The 16,111-nt window shown below is 48.5% G+C and overlaps 1 protein-coding gene across 1 annotated transcript; it reads right to left on the bottom strand.

Moving 5' to 3' along the window:
• Window positions 1–612: 612 nt before the first annotated feature.
• On the bottom strand, window positions 613–10,795 carry C14H16orf89 (chromosome 14 C16orf89 homolog). The gene is made up of 8 exons (XM_028705864.2): window positions 9,920–10,795; window positions 8,840–8,989; window positions 7,658–7,805; window positions 6,962–7,076; window positions 5,293–5,428; window positions 3,307–3,411; window positions 2,501–2,575; window positions 613–1,932 (listed from the first exon to the last, which is right to left on the bottom strand). Exons 1-8 carry the CDS (start codon window positions 10,089–10,091, stop codon window positions 1,862–1,864), a joined length of 972 nt encoding a protein of 323 aa, XP_028561697.2. The 5' UTR covers window positions 10,092–10,795; the 3' UTR covers window positions 613–1,861.
• Window positions 10,796–16,111: the final 5,316 nt, after the last annotated feature.

The following is a 16,111-nucleotide window of genomic DNA, read 5'->3' as shown; positions in this document are numbered from 1 at the left end:
GGATCTTTATCCAGATAATGCACACTAGGAGAACAGCAGGCTCGTAAGAGATGCAAACGACTTAACTTCTTGCAGTGTTTATTTTTTAGCCTGTTCCTGGAGGAACTGTCCCTCAGCTACTGCTATGTAAAGCTTAATGTGGGGTATCATTAAAAGTTAGCTGTAGTTTTTTTTCTAGTAAAGGACCTGTTTAACTTTCAGACGTGGTGCCTGGGGCCTTATTATTGTCTCCCAGCTTTCTTTAAAGTGCTTCAGGGGGGAATTCCTTATTAAGATACGTTTGAGACTGATTTTCTAGTCTCCGGTGCATTCCAAACTCAAAACCATCCCTCTGGCTTTTGGTTAGCTCAAAACCAAAATAACTACATACATGGGAGACTGCTTTGTTTTTGTTTTAGTGTCAAGAAAAGCAACATTATGTCTTCTAAACATACATTTTCTCTCTGCATTCTGAATAGCTGGGGGGGGGGGGAATCACACATGCACACTTGAGCAGGGGTTGTTTCATATTGTCACAAAGATTGCACCACCCCAACATCTACTGAGTGGTAGAAAGATTCCAAGGGGTTCTTCATGCTTCCATTAGGAATCAAAGCACAGCAGAGACTGTCATGTCTTTAAGAAATATGGTTTATTAACACACTTTTACAACTTGAGCGTAGATGCATTGCAGACTTAAACAATGCCTGTTGGGGTCTTGAACCAAAAATCGTAATCAACCATGGCAGAAACCTGAGCATCCAGGTGGAGAGACGACAAGTCAGATCTTAGGGTACTTGAAAATGCAGTTTATTGCAAAAAAAAGACTAAGTACATGGGTGGCACATTCAGATGGAAATGGCAATTATTTGGTTAAAACTATAGAGACGGCAGAAGATATGGAAGACTGGGAGAAGCAGGATAGCACACGGTGCGGAAGGAGGGAACAATGCAAATAGAACCAGATAGACAAGTGAGGAGCCTAATTAGATTGGATAAAAGAGATTAAAATGTAAGTGACGCCTAGGCTAGGTGTGGATGAAGCTGTCCGTCTGAGGCCACATCTGCACCAGACATTTAGAGCACAAACCTCTGTGCAGAAGCCTCTGACTTTCATGCGGCTGGAATGCAGCCTACTGTACAAAAGTTAAGAGTCACATCTGTTGTGACTCTTACTTTTGTACACTTTTGTACACTCACTTTTTGCCTCTGGCCCCACCCACACCACTGGTATGTGGTCCTTGGGTTGAAGAAATTGACTTAAGTTGTGTTCCATTGTGCACAACAGAACACGCACACCACTCATTCCCTTAAAACTGCAGCACCGTGTGTGACAGAGACCCTGCTGCAGAAATTGTTGTCTTTGGCGATCACTCGTACCTGAGTAAGATTGTCTTCCATAAACACGGTTTTAACAATGAGTCCGTAAGTGACTGTGGAGGCCAAATCTGGATCCACACATCCTTCCACAGTGGGGACATTGGTTTCCGGGCGGGAGCTGATCACGGTGTGGATTTGCCAAGCATGCCTCCCTCTTAGCACGTTTCTCCCTTGCTTCCTGAGCGTGAGTGTTCTTACAGAAGTTTCTTACAGAAATTGCAAGAGGTCTTCAATCCCAAAGATCCTGGGCCAGCACATCACTGCCCCTGCCCCATGCTGGGGAGACAGTTCAAGAAGACGGTGAGTCTCCTCCCTGTCCTAATGAGGGAGCAGTACAGCACCCCACAATATGAATATGATTTTTCCAGTGCCCTGGTTGAGAGCACAGTCATGTTGACTAGCACCCAAAATGTACCTAGAGAGAAGAGCGACAGGTCCTGCATTGCATATTAAAGCCAGAAAGTTTAGCTCAGTTGCATAAGAAGAAAGAAGCATGAAAGCATCAGAACGCATAGTGGAGAAAGCCTCCAATCGCTCCTACGGCCACGGCGGTGTTGTGAGAAGAACATTCACCTGCAAGAAAATGAGACTTTTGGTTATCAAAGGAAAGAGAGGGTCGTAATTTAAACTGGGGGTGGGGAACCTTTGGCCCTCCTGTTGTTGCTTAACTACAGCTCCCATCAGCACCGGGAAGCATGACCAATGGACAAAGGATGCTTGGAGTTCTAGTTTAGCAAATTCTGGGAAGGTTCCCACAAACTATATAGTCTCAACAATGGGCTCTGTGCTTTATAGGTTTCTTACAAACATGGAACGAGTGTTATGTGGCACTTGTAATGGTGCTAGTTTTGCAGCTCAAAGCTGTCAAACGGGCACATGCAGGGTAAGGCAATCTCACAGATAAACTGTTCCAAAGTTATTAAGGTCTTCATATACTCATCGTAATAGCTTGAACTTTGCCTGGTAGCAAATTGGTAACCAATGCAGGTCTCTGAACAAAGTATTAGACGTACTAAGAGTAGCATATCCATTGAAATCAATGGATCCGATGGGTCTACTCATGGGTGACTTGGCACATTATTTTTAAAATGTGTGATAGGTTGGGAAACAATTTTTATCTATGCACCCTCATTATCTTTACCTTCAAGAATCTTCTCCGTTCTCTTAACTCTTCGTGCTTCCTTATGATGGTCTTCAGAAACTGGGCTGGAGGAGTCTAACAGGGCACCGAGAAAGAAAGAGTCATTTGCTTGAAGGCAGAAGATGTGCTTTAGAATGTGGGTCCTCATTCAGTCACAAACTTACAAGGCAAACTGTGCATGTTACTCAGTGGGATTTCCCACTGAGCTTGATGGAACTTACAGAGTAATCATAGACACATCTACTCCGAAGTAAGCCTCGTTCTCTTCCATAGGGTTTACTCCAAGGTAAGAGGATATAGGATTGTAGCCTTATTCTTTACCAACAGTGCAATCCAAGCCCAAGATCTGCCAAGATGAGAGTTTGGATCTGGCGGTTCTTGGACTTTCCCAGCTTGGGTACCTTACGCCGGTTGAGCCAGAGATACACCAGGGTAAGTCCCTCAGCCAGTGCGACTTAAACCAGCGTAAGTTAAAAAATGGGAGGTTTTCGGAGGGCGTGAACAAAGCTAGACTCGCCCAGTGGCAGAGCTGCATGCTCCGGCACTGGGAGCGGAGAGCAGACAGGGGCGTGGCTCGCCATCCACAGGGGTGTGCTGCCCGGTTCGGTAGGGGGGTGCATGGCGAGCGTCTGGGGGAGCGGCCAGGATGGTGCCCCCTTCCCCAAAATTTGCCTAATCCTATTGAATTTGTAGCAACTCTACTCAAGTTGCAGCATTCATTTTCTCCATAGATTTTTTTTAAAAAACACAAATTATGTAATTTGCCACTCTAGCACTGGATGCATCAAACAGCAGTGCTCACTCACCGAACATCCAGAAACATCCTCTTTCCCTTTTTTGCCAGTTGAGAATGATGTCCAGCCACCGTGGTTTATAGAAATCAGAGAATCCAGCCAGGCCACAAAACATAACTGAGAGACAGAATGCAAACATGTTAAATGGCAACTATTGTCTTCCATCCATCCTTCATTCTTTCCATCCATCATAGAACCCAGCAGTCAGTCTCTCACCCAAACACCAAGCAGACTTGGACCAGCTTAACTTCAGCAAAGATGGTAGCCTCACATGTCTTCATGGGGCCCTGCCCTTCTTATTGTGCATTTGTGATGCTTTGTGCTCATGGTGCTATTTGGATGGCCCAACACAATCCTGCCTCCAACCTTATTCATGCCCGCAAAAGTTTTGGGGTGGACATACTGCTTCATTTCCGTTCAGTGCTTATCCTGCATTTCTGTTGTTGTTGTTGTTGAAATCCTTTAACTTTTCATACCACAAATGTTCTGAGGGTTTTTTGGTCCCATTTTTATGCAGTGGTACCTGTTAGGATTGTCCTACTTTCGTGTGGGACCCTGGCAGAGACACATGCCCGACTGGCATGTCCTCTCCCTCCTGGTCGATCGTTCACGAGCTTCAAAAGCTTTCTTCAGCCTGAACATCACAGCAACTGATGCCAAAAGGCATTAGCACGCTTAGGGATCCTGCAGAGTATTGCAGTTCACGTAACAGAACTCAGTAGCACAGCATTTTGGCTAATCTACTTTATTTACTGTCAGGGAACTGCCATCGGAGCCAGAGGCGGAGGCAAGGCTCCCAAGCGATGCTGGAGAAGGGCCCAGCAGGGAGAGAGGCAGCTCATCGGCTGGGGAAGGAAATCAGCGTAACACCAGGGATAAAGGGGGGCAGATGGGGGAATCGGCGAGGGGGCTCCAGGACTCCTCGCCGGAGACCAGTGGGGAGAGCACGGGTCCTCCGCTACCCACACCCACCCTGCGCAGGAGACTTCCGCGCAGGGAGAGTAGGCGCAGACTTGGCATCAAAGAACTTTTGTGCTGGAAGAGGTTCAAGAAACGCCCACTGACGGATTCTGCTAGCGACTGAAACAGCCACGAAGTGAAGGGCTGTCCAGACAGAAAAGGTTTAACCAGGCAACCTAGCCAGGAGTGGCGGCAACTTACGCACGAGCAACCCCTATAACCATTACATTTACATATAGTACACTCGGAGCATTCTGACTTAACTCCTTCCTCTTTCCCATCAGACAACAAAGAAAGAAAGAAAGAAAGAAAGAAAGAAAGAAAGAAAGAAAGAAAGAAAGAAAGAAAGGACAATAGCCCTACATTCTGGAACACAGTAGCACAAAACATCCTGTCTCCATCACTTCCCACACTGTGGAATGAAAACATATGCCGTCATGTGACAGACAACAATCTCATGACTGCAAACATGGAGCAAGCATCCTAACAGTACCTTGGTTCTCAAACGCCTTGGGCTCAAACAACTTAGAACCTAAACACTGCAAACCCGGAAGTAAGTGTTAGGATTGCAAACTTTTTTCGGAAGCCGAACATGCTCTGTTTTGAGTGCCATACTTCAGTTTTGAGTGTTACGCTGAGGTCTGCCTGTTTTTTGCTATTTATTTTGCATTTTTGTTTTTGCGGCTCTTTTTGTTTTGTTTTTGTGACTGTGTGGAACCCAGTTCAGCTACTGATTGATTGTGTGACTGCAGTACATTGTTTAGTGCTTTCATTTTATGGATCAGTGATCTCGTTAGATAGTAAAATTCATGTTAAATAGCTTTTTTAGGGGTTGTTTTTAAAAGTCTGGAATGGATTAATCCATTTTGCATTACTTTCTATGGGGAAGCATGCCTTGGTTTTAGAACGCTTTGGTTTTAAAACGGACCTCCGGAACAGATTAAGTTTGAGAACCAAGGTACCACAGTAAAGTGGTTCCCTGAGTGAAGAACACTGCCTTGAACAGTGACACTACAACATAGCAGTAAGGCCACTTACTGTTTTCCGTAAAAAGGTCTCCCACGGTCCCTGGGAGCGCTTGCTTTTCAGCTTCGAGATTGATTTGCATCATTAAGTGACAGAACACACTCTTGTAATATTGCGCATTGTGGAAGAGGGGATCCGAGCATCCTTTCTAGATGTGAACAAGAATCAGGGGAAGAAAGACTGTTTTTAATATACCATCTTGTAGCACAGTTTTGCTTTTCAAGAAAGGGATGGTGAAGAATGAAAATATTCAGCTAATCAGAGAAACTGTCATTGCTCTTCCTCCCAATATCATCATTAAACTAGGTACATAGAGAGAACCAGTGTAAATATTCACAAATATTCAACACTCTGAAAATTTCCAGTTTCACCAGGACACATTTGAGTGGGAAAATCTAGAATGAGACTATTGAACCTTAAAAGATTCAAAATGAATGTGCTTTCAACCTGATGGCATTTTGTGATTGTTTTCATAGGCAAAAGCCCCTATTCCCCTCACAGAGCTACAATACCCAGAGTGGTTTAACAATCAGTCATTTCCCCTAGCAATTCCCAGGGAATTGTTACTCTGGAACGGGAATAGGGGGGTCTCTTAAGAAGTCTCAGGACCTGGAACAAAGTATGATCCCAGGATTCCTTGTAGGAAGCCATGACTCTTTAAAGTGGTATAATACGTCTTTAGATATCCTATTGATAACTGAAGCACTGGAAGGGCAATTTCAACCAAGATAGTGGCTGCATTGTGGTCCTGCAAGAAACCACCCCCACTCCTAGCAAGGATTCTTTAAAAAAACAACAACTCAAAACCCAATACCCCATAACCCATAACCCAACTGCAATTTACACAATTATGTAACGTGCAGTTAGCCCTAAATATAAGTGCTTTCCACCTAACAGCTGCTCTCAAGTACTAAATACCATTACATGTCAACCATTAAATACTACCCAGTACTAAACCAATGCATGTCAACTATCAAATGCTGTCAAATATTGACACTGAATGTTAAAATCACATCAAATACAGACAGTACCACTTATTCTATGAATATTTGACTAATCTGTTCATGCACACACATTTACCGTATTTTTCGCTCTATAAGACGCACCAGACCACAAGACGCACCTAATTTTTGGAGGAGGAAAACAGGAAAAAAAATATTCTGAATCTCAGAAGCCAGAATAGCAAGAGGGATCGCTGCGCAGTGAAAGCAGCAATTCCTCTTGCTGTTCTGGCTTCTGGGATAGCTGCGTAGCCTGCATTTGTTCCATAAGACGCACACACATTTTCCCTTACTTTTTAGGAGGGAAAAAGTGAGTCTTATAGAGCAAAAAATACGTTATGTACAATGTGCCTTAGAAGTCATTTGCAAACATTAACCTGTTTTAACTGTTTTTAATTCTGAATTAAATTGTCACCGGTCCTGGGTCCTGCAAGTGAAAGGTAGGTAATAACTTACTCTACCACCACCACCACTAGAGTAGTACTAAGCTAGTAGTAGTAGTAGTAGTAGTAGTAGTAGTAGTAGTAGTAGTATTCATGGTACTTTTCATCCAAGGTTCTTGATTCTGGATGAAAGGTGGTATTCTGAACATAATGCTAGGCTCATTCCCATTCCCTACCCCTGCCCGCCCCCCATTAATGTTTCTGCCCTGTAAGCAAAGCACATGGCCAACTCCTTACCATCTCTGCAAACAGGAAGTAGAAAAGCTGATGGGACAGGCCATATCCCGAGCAGTGTGTTTTTATCATGATGCTTCTGCAGTTATCTGGAACAAGGCAAGGTGTGCCACCAGCCCTTTTGTAGAAAAGCATGGCATTAGGCAATTTCAAGAGATCTGTGAGATTTGTGCAACAGGCAACCCATGCTTCGGGGGAACCTGGACTGCACGAGACACACCAGTATTGTGGTGTTAAACCAAGATACTGTTGCATGCACCCCTATCTCTAGGTGGCGAGAGACTCCTGGGGTTCCAGCCATTACCTAGCATTTGGTTTTCTTAAAATGAAGGTCAACAGACACTGTGGCGTCTTTAGGATTTATGGTTTCATTTACATATATAAATCTAGAGCAGGGGTCAGCAACCTGTAGCCCATGGGCCACAAGTGGCCCACAGGGGTCATTTAAATGGCCCACGAGCCGCCCCCGAACCGAGCCGCCTGCTTGGCAAGTCCCCCCATGCTGCGCTAAACCAGCGCAGCACAGAGTGGGGACTCGCTTATGTGGCGCCGGAAACCACGTTTGCACAGACGCGATCTGGCCTGCGGCGCGATCTCCGCAGAAATGAACCAGCCCAGGCGAGGTAAACCTTGCCAACCCCTGATCTAGAGCCACAATATTAACACTAGCTACGAAAGAGAGGTAAGCAAAATTCCTACCCTGATCCTAGCAGGATGGATAGGCAGTAATCGCTTGTTTCCAAGTCCAGACATGAGCCATTGGTTGGGGAGAAAGAAACAGGAGGGTCATTCTGAGCCCACTGATGGGGAATCTTCCAAAACCCTGGGCTTAAAGCTTGATGAAATGCTGCAAAGGGGGAGGGGGTGGCAAGGGGCAGAGATAATAGTTTGTTATTATTTTGCAATGACTTAGTTTGTAGGCAATAATATTGAGCTAGAGAGACCATTGTTGTGACTTGGAATAGGGGAGCTTCCTATGTCCCAATAGGACAGGGGTAGGAATGGATGACAACAGTGAATCTGTGAAGCCTTACATGGCTAAGAGGCAGGTACATCCTGCCTGAGGGCCTCATTGCCCTGACTACATTCAAACATATTTCATACATATGTCAATTTTGTGTTGATACCTATTTGAACTTAGGGAGGGCTGGCATATAAATGTTTCATTTAAGATTAATATACTGACGATCACTGTAACTGCAATGTGAACTGACGGTAGCCTATTGTTTTATCATATTTTATTTTATTTTCTCTCTTTTTCTTCTTTCTCTTTTCTTCTTATTTAATTTGCAAATAAAAATCAATAATAATAATAATAAGACAGGGTGGGGAATCGTTTTCTGCCCAAGGGCCACATTCCCTTCTTGGCAACCTCCTGGGAGCCATATGCCAGCGGTGGGTGGGGCCAGAAGCAAAAGTGGGTGGGGCAATACATGCAAATTTTACCATTGTTCTGTAGGCTAATTTCTGCACACACTTGCACACCCCTTTCTGTCTTCCACAGGGGTGGCCCATCCCATTTTGCCGCCTGAGGTGTACCTCACGGACAGTCTGGCCCTGATACTCCAACCAGTCCAACGGGAGGGATTATCAGAGTTCAGGGACACATTCCAGCCAGGCAAAAACATTTCTGGGTGAAGCAGGGCCATTGAGGGTTGTGGCCTGGGGAGAGTTCCAGGGGCCAGAAAGAGAGGCCTGGAGGGTGACATTTCCCCCCTGGGGTGGAGCCTTGTCAGCCCTGTGAGAAGTCACCTTGAAACATGGGGATAGCAGATATTTGGGGAACGTCTTTGCCCTAAAGACAGATTCCTGCCCGCCTAACATCCTCTCTAGCCACAGTCCCCCCCCCCCCCATTCCACTATGGTGAGATTTGATACTACCTCTGTAAGAATCCGGCTCGTTTTTCTCTAGAGCACGCTTTGCTTTTTCGATCAAAGCTGACACCTTCGCATTCAAGCGTCGCACTCGCACTTGCTCAGACTCTAATCCAGACACCGAGGCCCATTTCTCCATTGTTCCATTCAGATACGCTGGATATTTAGAGAAGGGAAAGAATATTTTTGAATCCTGCCTCTAAAGGATGGAGAGTTGGGGTAGGTCAATTCCCCCCCCCCCCCCCGTTATATTCAACTAAGTTCTATTCAGTGTAGACCTATTGACATTGGTGAACCTAAGTGAGCCATGCCTGTTTACTTCAATGGGTTTACTCTGGGTAGGACTAGCATTGGACACAGCCCACAATTCAGTTCTTCACATTTCTGCACTAGTGTTCTCTCTCTCCCTCCCCACCCCACTATATAAATTCACACTTACTTCTTTACTTTCTGGCCCCCTCCATTCAGTATTATAACAAAGACAATATTGCCTCTGTCTAGAAGAACCTGAAGGAAAAGCTGCTTGGTTTTTAATGCTCAGAGGGGTAGGAAGCACTCCTCACCCAAGAAAGACGTCTGGAAAATGACTGTACAAAATAAAGTCACACCCAGACTTGACGAGTGAAGCTGGCAATTTTTAAGGTGAGAGGAAAGAAAGAAAGAAAGAAAGAAAGAAAGAAAGAAAGAAAGAAAGAAAGAAAGAAAGGCGGTGTAATAGGAAGAATTAGTCTAAAACACACTTAGCTAGGGAGGGAGCGCCATTGAACATAATGGGACTTAGGGCTCAGCCACACTTTCCTTTTGCCCTACTCTTTGCAGACAAAGGCCCACATTTTGTAGGCCCTGAGCTTTCCCTGCAAAAACCTGCTCAGTCAGAGCAAATGCCATTTTAGGTTTTCTAGGGATTGCTTCAGTTCAGCTTCAAAGAGCGAGTTTTCATGGGGAAAGCTCCGGAGCTAAAAAACCAAAAGCTCACAGACCATGCCTGGAAAGAGGGGAGGGAAGGTGAGTGTGGATAAGCCATTATTCCTGAGTAAACACGCCTAAGGGTTGTGCTATATGTCTCCAAAGTAGCTGGAACTGTACCTTGCAACAGACGATATCCAAGCACTCCATCTATGTTGAGTTCATTATATTGCTCTTCCAGGAACAAAGTTGCTTTCTCCAGTGCGGAGATGATCGAATTCCTCTTGTCCTCACATCTGGATAAATTCAGGTTAAGGAGGAAAATCAACAGCTGGAAACGGAGGAACAGCATGCTTTGGTAGAAGGGCTCTGCCACTGAGGAGTGCCAGTTGCTTCTGAGCGGTGCCTGAGAAGTGACCTGCTCCACTCTTTCAAAGCAAAATATTATCTTTGCAAATACTTGTCAAAGGGAGGGACAAAGCACTACACTATGACTCCGTGGACACCTTCGGGAAACATTTGCATGGTATGTGAATGTCCAGGTGCTGTTCTTCTGATGAATCATTTGCACACATCCTTTCTCCTGGATGTGCAGGGTAGCTCAGGTGGTACAGCATGAGAACCTCAGGTTTGTGGGTTCAAGCCCCACGTTGGGCAAAAAATTCCTGTATTGCAGGGAGTTGGGCTAGATGACCCTCATTGTTCCCTCCAACTCTATGATGCTATGAATTTCATCTTCCTCTTGATCCTTTAGTCAGTCCATGTATTCTGGTTCTTCTCAGTGGCTGTTTCTTCTAGAATTTCAGCATGAGAGATACCTGAATCCAATCCTCTTCAGGGGACAAATCAAATCTACTCCAATCCCCCTGAGTTAACCATTCTGAGCTTTCAGCTTGAACAACTTCAGTTGACAAGTTTAGTGTACCTCCTCTTCTTTAAGAACTTCTCTTTTAAAATTAGTGTTTCAGGCTTCTTCCATAAATGTTCCACAGTTCAGTCTAAGGTGTTTGTGTATAGAGTGGATGTTTTTATTGCTCTCCTTCTCTTTTCTTTTTTAAAATTATATTTTTATTAAAGTTTTCTTTTTTCAAGTTACATTTTCCATAGGTCAATTTCATTTGTTGAGACATTAGGGTTACATTAGGAAGAAAAGGGGTGTTACGGAAAAATCCCGGGTACGGAGTTGCCCTGACACCCGGTTTGTCGGACGGAGTCCGCGGGTCCTAGCGGAGAAAATAAGCTCAGCCGGAAACAGGAGCAAGATGCGGAGATCCGAGTTTATTGCGCAACAGGTTCAAGACGAGATTGAACCCCGAGAATGGGGCGACATAAACTTTTAAAAGTTCCCTCCGACTCCCAGAATACAGTGCACGAAACGTCATGAATACATTATGGGAAGGTTGGGTTTCATGGGTTACATCATGAATATATTTCACACTTCATGAATATATTTAGGAAAGGTGGGGTTACATTAATTAACATTTGAGATAAGGGAGGGGGGAATATGCAGAGTGAGGTATATACATAGGTAAACATTTATTGAGTACCGGTGGTGGCAAGACAATGGGCTAGAGATATGCATCGTCTGCCACCTAATATTGCCCGGAGGAAGGGTTAGGCGAAACGATCTGACAGGATTAAGAAGTTCCTGTGTACGTGTCCTGTCGCTACGGGGATTATGGAGGTAGGGGTCACATCATGGAGTCCAAAGGGAGCTGAGTAGAATGACACCAAGAGCAAAGAAATCGGAGTTACGGTTGATTTTATATCAATTTCCAAAGGTTTCTATGCTTTCCGACCCATTCTGTACCGTTGGCCGAGATCGGAAACAGAACGGATATATTGTGGCAAGAATGGATACATTGTAACAGGATTTTGACAGTTTTACAAGGTCTCTGGTTTCGGATCCATTGTTCTCGCAGTGGGGGGCCGTCAGCAGCTTGTCAGGAGTGAAATGAGGCGTGCAGTAGCTCCCTGAGCTCGCTTCTGCAGGGCGAATGCATGGCTGTGATTGGCTAAAGCGGAGCTCAGTATAGTGAATGGGGACGCAGTATGATACGGTCAACTCACATTAGGAATAGGGCGAGAGGAAGGCACAGGAAGAGATCGGGGCTTATTTCGCCCGTATAGAGATAGGAAAGAGAGCCTTTTATTAGCAAGGCAGGGGTATAGTGTGGTGCTTGTGTAACGATGTGGGGGCTGAGGGTTCTAGGAAGGGCTGGGCACTGTCGAGGTCATCGCCTCGGGCCCCTTCAGGTAGCGATGGAGGGGAGGATGGTTGCCCCCCCCTTCCTCCTTCCGTATCAGTCCCCCATTCGGAGATAGATTTGCATTAAAGTTCTGTAGGAACTTGCAAATCCTTTCTCCGCACCCTATACCCCTGTGATTTCATACTCCCCTTCTCCCAGATGTCTCATTTGTACATATTCAGGGAAGACAGGAGCGTGGTGGGAGCGGGAATAGGCTCGAAAGGAAAGAGGAGCGGATTGAGCAGGGAAGCGGAGAAGAGAGCAGCAAGGAGAGACACAGTGTATGGCACAGCAGAGTACTGAGATGCAAAAGGCAACAGTGAGAATTGTGAGCAATATGACCTTGATCAATTGTCGGAGCCACCCCAGCTTGGGCAGCCATCCCCACAAGTCGACGTCAGACAGTCCCTCGTGCTGTATCTCATTTAGCCTCTGTGATGGCCTGGGATTCCGAGTCTGAGAGCGATCCGGAGGAATCCCAGCCGGCACAGGAGTCCCCGCCTCCAGGGCCGGCTGAACTGGGGCAAGGCCTAGATGCTGAGGAAACTCAAGAACAAGCACCAGGTGAAACCATTCTGGCCCCAGAGGTGCTGGAAGACTTAGTGGCTACAGGTGAGCCTTCCCCGGGGCCCAGTAACCCTTCGGCCTCTCCTGAACTGCAGAGGCTTAGGGCAGAGAGGCGAAGGGAACTGGTGTCTCCCAGGAGGAGTGCTCGCCTTAAGGCCAAGAGAGGCGGGGCTTCTGGGGGCCGGGACCGCCCCCGGCCTTAGAAGAAGATAAAGGTCAGGCAGCCCAGTCCCAGGTTGCGGGAGCAACGTCGTTGTGGAGTACCTGCTTTACCCAGTCCTTGATCTGCACTCCCAGTGTGCCTGTACCTCGCCCGGCTTCCTGTTTCTGACTCTCCGGTGTTCCTGTTCCTCGCCTGGCTTCCTGCTTCTGCCCTACCAGTGTTCCTGTTCCTCGCCTGGACTCCTGCTTCTGCCCTACCAGTGTTCCTGTTCCTCGCCTGGACTCCTGCTTCTGCCCTACCATCGTTCCTGTTACCCCGCCCGGCTCCCTGTCTCGGACCTCGCGTCTCATCTAGTGATCGTCTACCCTGCTAGAGACTCTGGACTGATCTTGGGCTACGGTAATAGTACCTTATCCCCCCTGGGACCAGCACAGTTTGCTCCCGCCACACCCGCACTCCCCCTTCGTTGGGGTGCGTTCAGGAAGAGGCCATGGCTGACCAGGCAGCGGCGCTGGTGGCATTGGCCCAGGAGAACCAGGCCTTGACCCACACCGTTCAGCAGCTAAACGATGTGGTTGCGGCGCTTCAGCAGCGGTTGGATGCCTTTCCAGATCCTGGGGCCGACGCCCCAGCTCCAGGCAAGTACCCAGTGGCCTTGCCAGAGAAATTTGATGGGACCCTGGCCAGTTTTCCCATGTTCTTCGCCCAGGCCAAGTTGTATATTCAGGGGCGAGCCCGGAACTTCCCTGACGACCGCACCAAGGTGCACTTTCTGATCAGTTTGTTAAAGGACCAGGCGGCCAAGTGGGCTTTGCCACTGCTCCAGCAAGACTCTCCTTTGCTAACGGACTATGTGGGATTTTGTAACCACTTAGAGACTGTGTTTGGCAACCCTCTGAAGGAGAGCCAAGCCAATCGGGCGATTCGTCAGTTGAGACAGGACAAGTCCACAGCCGCCGCCTACGCCACAGAATTTCGGCTGTTGGCACAAGACTTGTCTTGGAATGACTCTGCACTACGGGACCAGTATCTTGAGGGACTGTCGGACGAGATACTGGACCAGTTGGCCATGATGGATCGTCCCACCACGCTGGACGCCCTCATTCAGCGGAGCCTGCAGATAGACGATCGGTTGGAGGACCGTCGCCAGGCCCGGGACCACCAGCACTCCCGGCTCCTGGCGCCAGTCCTTCCCAGCAGGTCCACGCCCACAGCCAAGTTGCCAGTCGAGCCAACGCAGCTCGGGGCTGCGCGACCTCGCCTCTCCCCCTCGGAGAAGACGCGGCGTCGGGAGGGAAACCTGTGTCTTTACTGCGGTGGGAGTGGAAATTACGCCCGTTCCTGTCCCAAGAAGATGCCAGTCGCAGGGAAACTGCCAACCTCGGTAGCCGAAGGCCCTAGCAACATGGGGTCCCAATCCATGCAAGAGGGGCCCTCACCAGTGGAATTGCGACATCTCATGGTTCCAGTGCGTCTCTACCCTCCAGGTGGGCCCTGGATTCTTACCCACGCTCTGGTAGATTCGGGGGCAACCCGCTCCTATATGGACGCTGCCTTTGCTGCTCATCATCAGGTGCCACTTCAGAACAAGCCAGAACCGGTACAGGTGGAGGCAATTGACGGACGGCTCCTGCGTTCAGGTGCCGTCACTCGGGAGACCCAGCCCTTGGTCCTGTGTCTCCAGCAGCACCGGGAGGTGCAAACTTTGGACATTGCCTCCATGCCCCGGTTCCCCCTGGTGCTTGGAATGGACTGGTTGGAGGCTCACAATGTTCAGATTGACTGGGTTAATCGGACTGTGCACTTCCCAGACCCATGTCCCCATGCTCTGTCCGAGATGCTAGCGGCTGCACCCACTGAGGAGGCAGTACCCACGCTCCCAGCCGTGTACCGGGACTACCAAGACGTGTTCGAGGAACGGGGGGCAGACCAGCTGCCGCCGCATCGGTCTTTTGACTGCGGCATAGACCTCCAGCCCGGAGCGCCCCTGCCGGTGAGTCGCTTATACTCTCTAACAGAGCCAGAGCGCGAAGCTTTGCAGGACTTCCTGCGCAAGAACCTGGAGCGTGGGTTCATTAGGCCTTCTACCTCGCCCACCGCTGCGCCAGTACTCTTCGTTAAGAAGAAATGTGGGGAGCTTCGTCTTTGCCATGATTACCGGGCCCTGAACAAAATTACCATCCCGGACCGGTACCCCTTGCCCCTTATTTCAGAGTTGCTGGAGCGGGTGCAAGGGGCGCAGATGTTCACCAAGCTTGACCTCCGGGGGGCCTACAATTTAATTAGGATCCGAGCCGGGGATGAGTGGAAGACAGCATTCGGGACCCGGTACGGGCAGTTCGAATACCTGGTTATGCCCTTCGGATTGTGCAACGCGCCCGCTGTGTTCCAACGGTACATTAACCACGTGTTCCAGGACTTGCTAGACAAGTACGTGGTGGTGTACTTGGATGACATTTTGATTTTCTCCCGTGACCCGGCTCGCCACGAGGGCCATGTCCGGACCGTGTTGCAGCGCTTGCGGGAGCACCGCCTGTATGCGAAGCTCAGCAAGTGCGAGTTCCATCAGCAGACAGTGGACTTTCTTGGTCACCGACTCTCTCCAGATGGGGTGCAGATGGATCCTGGGAAGGTGGCAGCGGTTCGGGAATGGGCGGCACCTCGGAACCGCAAGGACCTACAGCGTTTCCTGGGGTTCACCAACTATTACCGGACCTTCATTGCGGGTTACGCTCGTCGCACAACCCCATTGACCCGGCTACTGCGCCCCAAGACACCGTTTTCCTGGGACAGCGAGGCAGAGGAGGCGTTTCAGGGGTTGAAGGCCTGTTTCCAGAGAGCGCCGATCTTACAACATCCTGATCCCTCTCGACCTTTTGTGGTAGAGACCGACGCCTCCAGTACGGCTCTCGGTGCCGTCTTGTCTCAGCAGTACGGACCTGATGCGCCACTCTTACCCTGCGCCTTTTATTCCCGCCAGCTCCTGCCAGCGGAGCGTAACTATACTGTATGGGAGCGGGAACTACTGGCCATCAAGGTGGCTTTTGAGGTCTGGCGCCACCATCTTGAGGGGGCACGACACCCGGTGGAGGTGAGAACTGACCACCGGAACCTGGAGTACCTCCAGACCACCCGCAAGCTGAACCAAAGGCAGATCCAGTGGGCGTTGTTCTTTTCCCGGTTCCAGTTTCGGATCCGCTACATCCCTAGCTCCCAAAACCAGAAGGCGGATGCCCTGTCCCGGAAACCTGAAGACAATGCAGACACGGTACAGCAGGCAGTACCCACCATGATCCTACCACCGGCTGCATTCCTGGCCACCCAGGAGGCTGAGCCACTGCAGGCTCGGGTGCGGGAACAGCAGCAGGTCGACGCTTGGGCCCAGGAACGACT

This window comes from Podarcis muralis, chromosome 14 (assembly GCF_964188315.1).
Source record: "Podarcis muralis chromosome 14, rPodMur119.hap1.1, whole genome shotgun sequence".
NCBI classification, from domain to species: Eukaryota; Metazoa; Chordata; class Lepidosauria; order Squamata; family Lacertidae; genus Podarcis; species Podarcis muralis.
Note: the sequence above shows the minus strand (reverse complement) of the source record. Positions and strands in the feature narration are given on the sequence as shown.